Consider the following 12837-nt stretch of genomic DNA (forward strand, 5'->3'; position numbering starts at 1 on the left):
TGGAGTTGAGTCTGTCCACGTCTACGTATTTTTCTTTAGAAGTCATGATCTCATCTTACAGGATCTCAGCAGGTGCTTTTGGTAATTTGTCTTAATTTGTTCAAGAAAGCCCTTACGTCATTTCCGAGTACTGGAAGAGATCCTAAAACAACGCTCAAGCTCAGAGTTCGTACTGACTAATTTAGCGGTCCGTGTTATTAAGGTTCTCGCTTAAATTGGACACAACACGGAAAATATTCAGGCGGTTAGCCGGACACTCGGCGCTCTAACCGTTCTTCCGGGTTCCACCGGCCACCCGCTGTGAAACCTAACCCTCACGCGCACAGCAGCGCCCACTGCGCAGACGTGGGGGCGGGCTTTTCTGACTGGTAGTAACGTGCTGTGGCAGAAAGCGACGGTTTCCGCTTTCGTCACTTCCGTGTGCCAAGGCAGCTTTCGTCCGACTGGACGCTCGAACCTGTTAGGTTCCTACGTCTTGCCTTTGGCTTCTCCACACCACTCGCCCAACGCAGCGCTCAGTGCAGGGACATGAATGTTCCTGTGCCATCGCCCCCGGACGGGGTCCTTACGGGGCCCTCCGACAGCCTGGAGGCCGGCGAGCCCACGCCGGGTACGGCTGTTTTGCGGGGCAACTGCTCACAGGGGCCTGGACCTAGTGGGTGGGACTCCAGCGCAGGCTACCCTCCTGCCTAGAGCCCCAAGGCAAGGCAGCCTTGGTCCCGCGGGGAAACGCACTGTTAAGTGCGGTTTGTGTTGAAGGTTTGAGTTTGTGTTGCTTTTCAGCTGTTTGTCACGGGGTTAGTGGTTGGTGATGAGTCAGAGAGGTCGGTTTTTAGAAACCTATCCAATATTGGCTACTTGTGAAATACTCTGACTTCTTGGTAACATGACTTAAACCTATCCAATATTGGCTACTCGTGAAATACTCTGACTTCTTGGTAACATGACTTCATTCGATACTCCAGTTCTTGAAGAGATTTGAGCATTAATGCCCGAAGGCGTCCGTTGAATGAAACATTTAATTTGCTACATAGCCAAATGGGCACTGTTTATGTATACCATCGTCTTTGTGAGATTGAGAACATAACCACTCAAACCATTTTCTGTGCGCAATGGTTTATATAAAGGACACTAGGTGGACCCTCTAAAAATAATCTCTTCGTTCCAGAAATAGGAAGCTACAAATCACTCAGCATTTCCTGGCCATGTTTTTCTTTAATGACTCACCCCTTTCTTGACTTGTTCAATCACATCAGTAAATACCCTCCTAATAGTACCTACTTTTTCTCTCCCTTCCTCCCTCCCTCTCATTTTTTTTTCTGCACATGACGCAGGAGTGGCATATATGCAAATAAAAGCAGTTGTCAGAGAGTAGGGAAGAGAGATAGGGACAGGACTTTTCTTCTTCGTGCTATGCAAGATCCTTGGCCTCAGATGTCTGATCTTGTTAATGGTGTGAGCTTACTCTCCCATGGAACTGAAATTGCACCCCCTGGTTCAGTACCCTCTGTTTCACTAGAGGATTCCATTTGCATGTCCCGGTAGTTTGCACCCTAGTGTCAACAGTTCTAAAGCTACCATCTCTAGTCTCTCATTCTCTCGTGTTTGTCCATGGTTGTAACTTTTCTGCCTAAGACAAGCTCCAGGCATGAATCCTTAGAACCCTTAAATGGCTTCTGGCCACTTACTGAATTTCCCGTAGGATCGGCACTCAGGGATCCTCACAGGCTGGCTCACAGTGCATATTAAGAGCTCACTGTTGCTTTTCTGTGCACAGCCTTGCTATCCATCCTCGCCTTTACTCATTCTGTTTCCTTAATGTTGCATCCCTTCCGCTCCTATCAGATTTGTATCCATGTGGAAGTGGTGGCCATAGTCTTAAGTTGGTGTGGTCTTTTAGGAGGGTTTTTGCAATATCAGAGATTGGACACATGTTCCGTCCCAACCGTTTTCTAAGAATGTCTCCCATAGAAATAGGAACATGCAAAGATTAGCTAGGAAGATCACGGCATCATTGTTTATTGGAAAATGAAAATAGTGTAGTCTGTCCACAGGGGATTGGGTAAAGTACTATGGAATTTTGTCTTCTTAAGATGAATGTGGTAGCTCCACATGCATTGCTGAAGAAAGATACTTAAGATGTCTTTAAGAGGAATCTTGCTATGTGTGGTAGCACATGCCAGCACTTAGGAAGCTGAAGCAGGAGCAAGGCCAGCCTTTGATAAACTTTGTCTTAAAACAGACAAATAGAGGGCCTTCAGAACAGTGATGAAAAGATTATGTGCATGGCTGGGTAAAGAGTTTCTGGACATTCATGTGAGAAAACTGGAGAGTGACTGGAGTTAGATCATGAGAAGGACATTTGCTTTTGAGTTGTGCCTTTTTTCCATGGGTTATGTTTTTACAATGATTAACAAAGAGAACAGAAGATGGGGCTGGGGGATGAGGTGGGCATTCAGCGACTTCAACCCCCAGCCTTCCTTTAGAAATCATCTCAGACTGTCTGATTCCATAATTTTTATAATGGCTTTCCATACTCCTCTGTATTGTGCACTCAGGGAAGAGAGTTTACCTTATTAATGTGACTAAGAAATTAACACACAGTAGGAATTCAGCGTACATTCATTGCATGAATTTGGTAAGGACCCCCCTTTTTCTTTTAGAACTGTGTTTCTTATTTGTGACCCTTTCATACTTTCATTGCTACTTCATAACTGTAATTTTACTACTGTTATGAATCATAATGTAAATATCTGTGTTTTTTGATGGACTTAGGCAACCCCTGTGAAAGGGGTTGCCACCACATGGTCAAACCTTTGTTCTAGAGTCTCCCACAATGAAGTACCTGGAACTTAGTAACTAAATATGTATAAAAAAATTAACTGATACCTAGCCAATAATTGCTAATAATTAGAATGGGAAAGGGAGTCCTATGAGTTAAAATGTGTGTGTGTGCATGCGTGCATGTGTGTGTATGTGTAGGGGTAGGCGGATTTGTGGTTACATCTTAAAGTTGAAGTATCCTTGGTCAGGTATTTCTTTCTGCATCTATAATATATTGTCCATGTTTACTTGAAGTTGGTGTTTGTTGTACTGTTATTGTAGACAAAACTTTAGCAGTGGAATTACTTGCCAATGTAAGCTTTTCATTCCTCATCCAAAGGCACATTACTAGTGTGCTGTCTTCCTTCCAAGTCTTCCTCTATCCTATTTCATTTTTGCTGTGGAGAATTTCAGTTTCTATGTAGCCCTTTCCCATTTGAGTTCTGTCTTGCAACTTTGAGAATTCCAGTTTGTTTGTGTTTTTAGGGTTAAAGTTAAATTGTTACAGAAGAAAGATCATTCAGTGTGTCTAACCACTGAGCTTCTCTCCAGCCCAGTCTTAATTTGATGTTCCTTGGTTTTTACTAGACTATAATTGACAGCAGGTGTTTCAGAAGTTAACATTAACTATGGAATAGTTTCTGGGCACATTTTTTTTCTTTTTTCTTTTTTTTCGGAGCTGGGGACCGAACCCAGGGCCTTGCGCTTGCTAGGCAAGTGCTCTACCACTGAGCTAAATCCCCAACCCCTCTGGGCACAATTTTAGTGAACACTTTACTTTTTTTTTTTTTTTTTTTTTTGGAGCTGGGGACTGAACTCAGGGCCTTGCGCTTTGATAGGCAAGCGCTTTACCACTGAGCTAAATCCTAACCCGAACACTTTTACTTTTATCTCATTTAAAATCAATGATTGTGAAAACCTTATAACCATTCATTGACCCCACATTGAAGCTGTTGTGTACTGTTTTTCTGGGAACAGTAATTGGTGAGTGGGTGTTTACCTTAGACATTTGAATGCCTGGAACAGGATGCAACGTCATTCCTGGCAGCAGGTCTAGATGAGGCCATCACATAAAGCTCACTTCCTATAGCAGATTAAGGCATGGAATGTTTTTCCTCCTTCTTCAAATAGAGTCATCACCTCACTGAACTTGTGTTAATAGGCCCAGTCCTGGGCCCCATTTCCCAGCTGACTTTCCTAGCTTTGGCCCTGGTTCACAGAAAGTGCTGTGTCTTAATTAATAAATGACAAAACAGTCCCCCCCTCCCAAAGCCTTTCTTTTGAGTTTAAAACAGCATTTTAGGTATTGTATCTTTGTTTACATAACTTAACAATTTTATTTTCTTGTCTATTTGGTTATGAGCTTAGCCTTTAATGGTTTAGCCATCTTTCCAGTCCTCCCTGTAAGTTTTTATTTTTTTTGTGTGTATGTGTGTGGGGTGGGGGGGTGGGGATGGGGTGGGGTGGGGTTAAGAGATCAGATCACTGTATTCATGTGAAACTCAGAGAAAAGTTTTCAGGAGTCTGTTTTGTCTGTGGGTTTCAGGGATGGATGCCAGGAGGTCAGGGTTACATAGCAAGAACATGTACCCACTGAGCCGCCTGACCAGCCTCAGTCTATGTAATGTATGCATGCTTTTAAAGGCATTAATGTATTAACAACTCCTTAATTCAGTAGCTGTAAACTCATCCTTCATCCGGACTCATTTAATACACAAATATGTAAAATTTTAATATGCTAATGTATATTCTTTGAATATGCTAGTGTATATAATTTAATATGCTAATGTACATAGACTTTGTTATATACTTGCGGCTTAAAAATAACTTTTTCCCAGATGTGGTAATACATGGCTCAGAAGTCTCAGGCAGGGGGATTGAGAGTTTAGGCTAGCATGGGCTACACAGGGAAACCTTGCCTCAAAATAAGAAATACTCAAAACAACACAAAAATACTTTTTTTTTTTTTGCAACGTGTTTTAGAGAAAGCTTAGAAGGAGCTTTAAAAGAAGCAGCTGTGTAGTTCAAAGAGGGTTTGGGCTCTCCCCTCCTCTCTGGCTGAGCTCTCCCAGCCTTCTTACCCTGCAGCAGCATAGCACTTCCTAAGTTTGTTTTTGTCTTGAGCACAGGCTTAAGCGACAGGTCTCCAGATGAAGGACTGATAGAGGACTTGGCTTTGGAGGACAGAGCTGTAGAGCACCTGGTGGGAGGCCTGCTGTCCCACTACCTACCAGATCTGCAGAGGTCCAAGCGAGCACTCCAGGAACTCACGTAAGCCAACAGATGTCACCTGGTAATACCAGGGAGAATGAGAGTGTTGTCCTGTGGAACGTTGACTCATTGAGCATGCCTGTGTTCTGTCAATGGGAATCACGGAGTCACCTGTAGCTAGATGTAGGAAGTGAAGTAATACTCTTAGATAGTCTAGTTTCTTCGTAGTAGATGTTGAGAGTGAGTGGTCCTCGTATGAGTTTGGATCACTTGTGTGTTTGAATGAATCAGTCTGTTCCCTCTGAAGTATTCAGAGTTGTTGCAGTTTTATGTCCTTATAATACCAGCATATCAGCAGTGATGACTGACTCCTTTATGAGCGAGTCTTGGAATTTGCGCCTTTTCTTGTTTGATCTGGCCAGTGGCTTTTCAGTTTTACTGATATTGAAGCTGTTGTCTTCATGCTTAACCTCCGCTCCCACTGCCCACCTCCACCTCTGTTTTCCAGTTGTGACCCCCTGGGTTTTGCTCTTGTATTTGGCAAGTTGCTGGCTACTTTGTTCTCCACACTGTATTTCCTCCTCTGTGATCCCTAGTTTGGCACCAAAGGACAGACTAGGGAGTAACCTGTTGGTCTGCAGACCCAGGCCTGATGGTGGACATGTGATTGCCCTTCGGTCTCATTGATAATTCATTTTTCATCATAGCTCTCTATTTTGCAACAAACCATGTTATATTTTCCTTTAAAATGTTCATTTAGGTGACCTTTCTCTGTCATTTAACTCTGTGATCATATTGCTCTGGGGAGGAACAGGAAGAAAGTTAGCTTTTCTCCTTCCATAGGGTTTGAATCTAAAGGTTAACAAACCCTTGAAATTGTCTGCTCTGACCTTCTGCCTGCGTACATGACATTTAGGTCAAGAGAAGCAACTTGAGTGTTTCAGATTACACAGCTGTGAGGGAAAGGCTTGTGATCCTTGAGGAAATACTCACCCTCAGTACCGTATCTTTTCCAAGCCTAATCAGGAAATTCTTGGTTTCTAGTTTACTTTGGGGGATGCATAGAAAACTGAGTTTCATGAGCAAAATACTATAAAAGAACCTTTGGGGTGATAATGCAGGATGTTGCTACAGTAAAAGACTCTGCAGTAATTTGATTATTTTAGTTATTAAAGTCCGAAATTGCATCAAGAATGCAGTGTACACTAGTTGTCAGAGTCTATCTTTGGAATGTGATACTGGGAACGGTTACTCTGCGGCAGTTAAGTCTTGGAGAGACACTGTTGCTGGCTGCATCTCCAGTTTTCCCCTTTAGCCAGAATAAATGGGATTCTGTGAAATGAACCAATACTTAGGAAATGTAAAATTGGCTTTGGCTGTGTGCTTTTGTTTCAGACAGAACCAAGTTGTGTTACTAGATACACTGGAACAAGAGATTTCAAAATTTAAAGAATGCCACTCCATGCTGGACATCAATGCTCTGGTGAGTATGGTTAGCTAGAGCTTAATGAGCTCTGATTTAGAAAGGCTCTGCACTTCTGCGTTTTAATGATCGTATCCTCTAACTTCTCTGTGTGGAATTGGTCTTTTTAGCAAATCTCGATGCTTTGTTACAATTCCCACAGTGTTGGCTTTCACATGCTGAGCATGTATTAGGAAATTCAGCTTTGTTTGCATTATGGAGAAGATCTCAGGAAATGATAAAAGGGAAACAGAAAGTAAGGAACAGTCGAGGCACTGTTTCTACCACCGAGGAAAGTGCAGGACCTTTTGAAGGGCCAATTATGTGGTTTCTTAATTAATGCTCAATTGTGAGTATTCCTGGCACCATGATGAGATGGCACCTGAGGGTGAGTAGTTAGTTAGACCATGAATTTCCCTGGAAGCCGATGGAAGAAGAACAGACCGTCTTTAAGAAAACAGACCTGGCATAAGCAAGGCCATGTTGCTCCTTTCCCTCCCTGGACATTAGCAATTAGCTGCTTGTCTGCATGACCTGGGCAGGCCTCCTGCACACCTCAGCAGTAGACCTCTCACTGGACAGAGGTGGGTTAGGATTGTCTCCCCTACATATCCATCATGTTCTGCACTAGAGACAGGCTTGCTGTACAGTGCAGCCTTCTCAGCGGCTCCCTGACTCCGTGTGAAGGAGTGAGCACGGCCACACTGACTCCCTCACGCTGTGATCGGACAGGCGTTTGTTACCAGTGAAAGTGGAATAAATGAGCAGAGCTCTGTCGTGTCAGCCCGGAAGGACAGAGCTGAATTTCTCCCCTGTTTCTTCCCTTTGCCCCAGAGTGGTTTTAGTTCTCATGTAGGAATGGGGATGGGGGTCTGGAGAGATGGCTCAGTGGTTAAGAGCAATGACTGCTCTTCCAGAGGTCCTGAGTTCAAATCCCAGCAACCACATGGTGGCTCACAACCGTCTGTAATGAGATCTGATGCCCTCTTCTGGTGTGTCAGAAGACAGCTACAGTGTACTTTAAATAAATAAATAAATAAATAAATAAATAAATAAATAAATAAATAAATAAATTTTTAGGAATGGGATGGGAAGGCCCTCAAAGAGACACGTAAAACATCTGTGAACTGACTTGTGGCTATGTCAGAGGTAGCTACTCTCTGTAGGCTGGCCTCTCGTTCTCTGTTGTCTGAGAATAAGGTTCCCTTCCCATTCTCTCTTCCACATGCCAGGCCCCATCACCCTTCAGCGTCTCCTAACAGGAGACTTCCCTTTTGGCTTCTGGCTGAGACACCGAATGTGTACTCTGGGAAAGAAGTTCGTGTCCTTTAATGACTATGTTGTCATTCTGACCTCAAGAGACATGACTGAGTTTGTTCTCTCAGAGTCTGGGCACTGGCTGGGTTTCCCTGACAGGAAGACAGCACTCCCTGTCCTATGTACTGGTTCTCAAAAAGGCAGTAGTGACTATTAAACTTTTTAGTTTATGTGACATGTTTTTGAAGCTAATATTGTTTATAACCTATATAATATAAATGTATGTTTTATGTTTAATAAGCCTTTTTTGAGAGGACAGTCAATGAGACAAGAGTCAGTCAGTCTCTCTCTCTCTCTCTCTGTCTCTCTCTCTCTCTGTGTGTGTGTCTCTGTCTCTCTCTTTCTCTGTGTGTGTATGTGTGTGTGAGAGAGAGAGTGAGAGAGTGTGTGTGTATGTGTGTGTGTGTGAGAGAGAGAGTGTGTGTGTGTGTGTATGTGTATGTGTGTGTGAGAGAGTGTGTGTGTGTGTGTGTGTGTGTGTGTGTGTGTGTGTGTGTGTGTGTGTATGTGTATGTGTGTGTGAATGTGTGTAGCCCTGACTGGCCTGGAACTTAATATATAGACCAAACTGGCTTTAGACTCACACAGCTCTACCTGTCTGCCTTCTGAGTACTGGGATTATTTTTTGTCAACTGAATTGAATCAGCTATTTTCAAAATTCTGCTAATAGTTGAATAAAATCTGTATCATAGAATTTAAAATATGGCCATAATTGAGGCTCTAAATTTCCAGCTCAGAAGGATGCACTATAGTTTGAGTATTGACAAATTTGCATTCTTGGCATTTCATCTGTCTGCTCTGACTGTTAAGTTCACGGAAGCGAAGCACTATCACGCCAAGCTGGTGACCATAAGGAAAGAGATGTTGCTGCTCCACGAGAAAACGTCCAAGCTGAAAGTGAGTGGACCCGCCTCATTCTTAACACCGCTGCACGCTCGTCCTTCTCAGTATCTGTTTGCACTTCTGTACTTTATGTACAGTAAGATACGAACTCATGCTCCATTGTTTCCCTTTAAAAATGAAGTCCCTTGCCTCCTCCACCAGTCCCTGGGCTAGTGGGCTCATCTCTGCACATGAGCTTGCAATCACACTTAATATGAGCTTGGAGTAAGGTTTGTTTTGTTTTAAATTAAGGGGACTTTAAATTACTCCAAATAAATTTAAAAATTAAACATGGAATTTATTAATACATATTGAATAACTCAAGTCACTTTTCTCTTTTTTTTAAGTTATGCCATAAACATATACCCTCCACCCCCATCTCTCTCCACAGAAAAGAGCACTGAAGCTGCAGCAGCAGAGGCAGAAAGAGGAGCTGGAGAGGGAGCAGCAGCGAGAGAGGGAGTTTGAAAGAGAGAAGCAGCTGACAGCCAAGCCAGCCAAGAGGACGTGAGGAGCCTGCTTTCCAGGTCCTGTCCCATCCTGCTTCCTGGTTGTCCAGTGCTGCACACGGAGAGCGAGGCGTGGACGGTGCCTTACGCCCTGGCATGCCTTGAAATCGTTCCCAGGGTTGGATGTGTCCAAGACTTCACTCAAGAAGCCTTGTTGATACTTACGTTTTCAACTCTCGCTTAACTTTAAAATGTATTATTTTGATCTTAAATCAGTTGTAAACTGAAAACACTGGTTATTGTAAGAGTCTGGATACACTTCAAATGAGTTGAAGGTCTGACTGTCTTGAGAGTCAATTTTAGTTTCAGTTTCTCCTTTTCTGAGGTCAGGCCTTCCCTGCACAGCCACACTGATTCCTGGCAACTCCTTTTTATTGTTTAAAGAGAAACTCCAATTGTTTGACCGTAATTCTCCCAGAAAGAGAGCTGCCAAGCTTTTATGAAGAACATGTGAAGTGTATGTCACTGGTAAGGCCAGCACCTGAGACGTAGGCTGGGAGTAGATACCAGACAGACTCTTCCGGCCATTCTCCTCTGTTTTCCAGTCTTGCTGCTGATAGAGATTTTGGGTTTAGGGCAGGATTCTATTCATTCCTCAAGCTGTGCAGCAATAGTGGGCCTGCCAGATACTCAAAGGTGTGTGTCTGTGTGTCTGTGTCTGTGTCTGTGTGTCTGTGTGTCTGTGTCTGTCTGTGTGTCTGTGTGTGTGTGTGTGTTCGCATGTGCATGCTAAGTCATCACTGTGTAACAATGTCTCTGTGTTTTTTCTTTTCCTCTTTTTTTTTCTCCTAGAGACAGGCTCTCTATAAAGCCCTGGCTGTCCTGGTACTCACTGGAGACCAGGCTGGCCTCAGACTTAACAATCCACTTGCCTCTTTCCCCAGTGCTGGGATTAAAGTGTGCACTGCCACGCCTTGTCTGAAGTAGAACAGAGTCTGCTGCTGCTCACAACGTATGTAAAGAACACAGAAGAGGCCGATTGATGCCTTTGCTGTTTTCAAGACCTTTCCCTCTCCTATGTAGGAACTTACTCTGTAGGCAAGATGAAGTCTCCTTGTTGGAAGTCAAGAGTGCAGTAGTTTACTCCCCATTTTAGTGTTTAATAGGAAGCTCCTTTCTAGCCCCTACTTTGAGTGAGCAGCACAAAGCTACAAAGGTGTCTGATTAGAATGAGCATCTTTTATAACCCATGGTACACGTTTAGTAGGCTGGAATTACTACCTCTGATCACATATTGGGCGATAAGGAGATCATTAAAGATGACCAGTGCTAAGAACTCGTCAGCTTAAAGGCTTAACTGTTTCTTTGAAGGAGCCCTTTCCTTTTTAATGAATGAATTGTGATCTCACAGTCATTGACTTGACTTCTGTTCAAGAATACAAATGAGTTTATTTGAACGGCTGTTACCCTTTGTCACTTGCTGTCACTTCTAGAGCAAAAGTCATTAGGACTTGCAGGACAATGCCATTACATTGCAGAATGTACTTATTACAATAAAATATCTGATATCTGGCAAAGGCTGGAGATGGCTTTTCATGCTGACTTCACACCAACGGTGTTAGTCATTTCAAGTGTTCCTGGACACTTCCTCGGTCTCTTAAAGTGAATCTGTTCTTTGTTTTGCTTAAAGTTTCTGCCAGTGATTCTAGTGCACCTTAAAGGATGAGACACGTCTGGGTCTGGTTGCCACTGGCAGGGTTTTCCACACTAAATCAAATGTCCTTTTCACCTGGGAACTTAAAATGTAGAATCCTCAGTTCTTACCCACTAGTTCTGATGCCATAGAAGATTTAGTGTGCTCTACATTATTCTGATGCAAAGAACGGTGGTATAGACTGTCCAGGGATTTACATTCATAAGCAATGGAATAGTCTGAAAGCTACCTAGTAATTTGTGGAGTTAATCTTAAGAAATAAATTATTCACTACTGCTTTGGATAGAATCAGATTTAAAACTGAATCTTAGCTGGCAGGAAATAAGAGTCTTAGTTAATTGGACTTTTTGACCTGTATCAAAATAAATCATGTTTAATGAATGAATGGGTGGCAATGTGGCACATATGTTTTGAGAATTATATTAAGTTCTAAAGACTTTTTAACATATCAAAAAGATGGGCTGGAGAGATGGCTCAGCAGTTAAGAGCACTGACTACTCTTTCAGAGGACCAGGGTTCTATTCCTAGCTCCCACACAGCAGCTCACAACCATCTGTACCTCCAGTTCCAGAGGATCCAGTCCCCTCATCTGGCCTCTGCTAGCATCAGACACATATGTGGTGCACCTACTCACACACAGACAAAACACTCACCCACATAATAGAGAAATAAATCTACAAAAAGAAATATACATCATTACCCACACTCTAAGGTCAGAAGTCAATCAGAAACACCATGGGCGATGAAACCCTAAAATTTTAGTTGTATTTCAGTACCATGGAAACACAATAACTAGACATACCTTTATAACAGCCTTGCTGTGTTTTTCAACAAATAGAAATTGGCCGAAAGAAAAGTTGCCTTTGTTTTGATATAATATCAGATATGTATGGTGCTGACACATGGGGCGTTCATTTTGAACTGACTTCTCGTCATGAGTACCATGTAAATGTGCAGACGTTGAATGTAATGGAGATGTGTCCACAGTGAATTTTGGTGTGGATTCAGTTCACCAGTACCAGTTGTATGCCCAAACACCTTTGACTGATTTTGATCTTACAAATGAAAACTACTTTTTATGAACTTAATAAAAACAGCAGATTCACCCAGTATTGTTTATCAATCACCATTCTGTACACAGCAGCGTATATTCCTCTTTCTGTTCATTACTTCAGACATTTGTTTTGCTATCTCTCCTGTTTTGTTGCTCTTTTTAAAGATTTATTTATTTTATGTATATGAGTACACTGTAGCTGTCTTCAGGCACACCAGAAGAGGGCTCATTACAGATGGTTGTGAGCCACCATGTGGTTGCTGGGAATTGAACTCAGGACCTCTGGAAGAGCAGTCAGTGCTCTTAACCCCTGAGCCATCTCTCCAGTCCTGTTTTGTTGCTCTTAATGTCCTCCATGTATTGAATGTTCTTTTTTTTTTTTTTTCCTTTTTTCTTTTTTTCGGAGCTGGGGACTGAACCCTTGGCCTTGCGCTTGCTAGGCAAGCGCTCTACCACTGAGCTAAATCCCTAACCCCGTATTGAATGTTCTTTATATTTCATCCCCCACACCCCCCAAAAAAGGCCAGGCCAGGGTCTGGAGAGTTCTCTTAACTGCCCGTGCAAAGGACCCACGTTTGGTCCCCAGGTAGCTTCGTCGGGTAGCTCCCTGTCACCTCTAACTCCAGTTCCTGGGATCTGACACCTCTTCTGAGGTGCCTGTGTGGTACTTATACATGCACTCAGGGATACGGGCATACACATAAAAACACATACTTGTTTTTAAAAAAGTAATTACCAGTCCACTGATGAAATCCCATCGGACAGGTGATGGAAGTGCCATCCAAGACTGGCTGGAGCCTCCAACACCGGAAAGTTAGCTCTTCTTTGAGAGTAAAAAGAACTATAAGGTGGGTGTGGGAACAGCCATGGGTGGGTAATGGCTGGAGAGTTGAAAGTTTGAGGCTACTCTGGGCTACAGCCTGAG

General features: G+C 43.0%; 1 protein-coding gene across 1 annotated transcript; it reads left to right on the plus strand.

Annotated features, from left to right (window-relative positions):
- Positions 1-422: 422 nt before the first annotated feature.
- Bloc1s6 (biogenesis of lysosomal organelles complex 1 subunit 6) lies at positions 423-11968 on the plus strand. Its single transcript, XM_032904105.1, has 5 exons — positions 423-610; positions 4953-5094; positions 6430-6517; positions 8624-8710; positions 9087-11968. The coding sequence occupies exons 1-5, from the start codon at positions 529-531 to the stop codon at positions 9204-9206; spliced, it is 519 nt and encodes a 172-aa protein (XP_032759996.1). The 5' UTR covers positions 423-528; the 3' UTR covers positions 9207-11968.
- Positions 11969-12837: the final 869 nt, after the last annotated feature.

The sequence above is a fragment of the Rattus rattus genome, chromosome 5 (genome assembly GCF_011064425.1).
Source record: "Rattus rattus isolate New Zealand chromosome 5, Rrattus_CSIRO_v1, whole genome shotgun sequence".
Taxonomy (NCBI): domain Eukaryota; kingdom Metazoa; phylum Chordata; class Mammalia; order Rodentia; family Muridae; genus Rattus; species Rattus rattus.

What these genes read in the sequence shown, in the direction of transcription:
- Bloc1s6 (XM_032904105.1), top strand. Translation starts at nt 529, where the DNA reads ATGAATGTTCCTGTGCCATCGCCCCCGGACGGGGTCCTTACGGGGCCC. An exon ending in GGCCGGCGAGCCCACGCCGG is followed by an intron (nt 611 to 4,952) that starts GTACGGCTGTTT and finishes TCTTGAGCACAG; the next exon opens with GCTTAAGCGACAGGTCTCCA. An exon ending in TGCTGGACATCAATGCTCTG is followed by an intron (nt 6,518 to 8,623) that starts GTGAGTATGGTT and finishes CTGACTGTTAAG; the next exon opens with TTCACGGAAGCGAAGCACTA.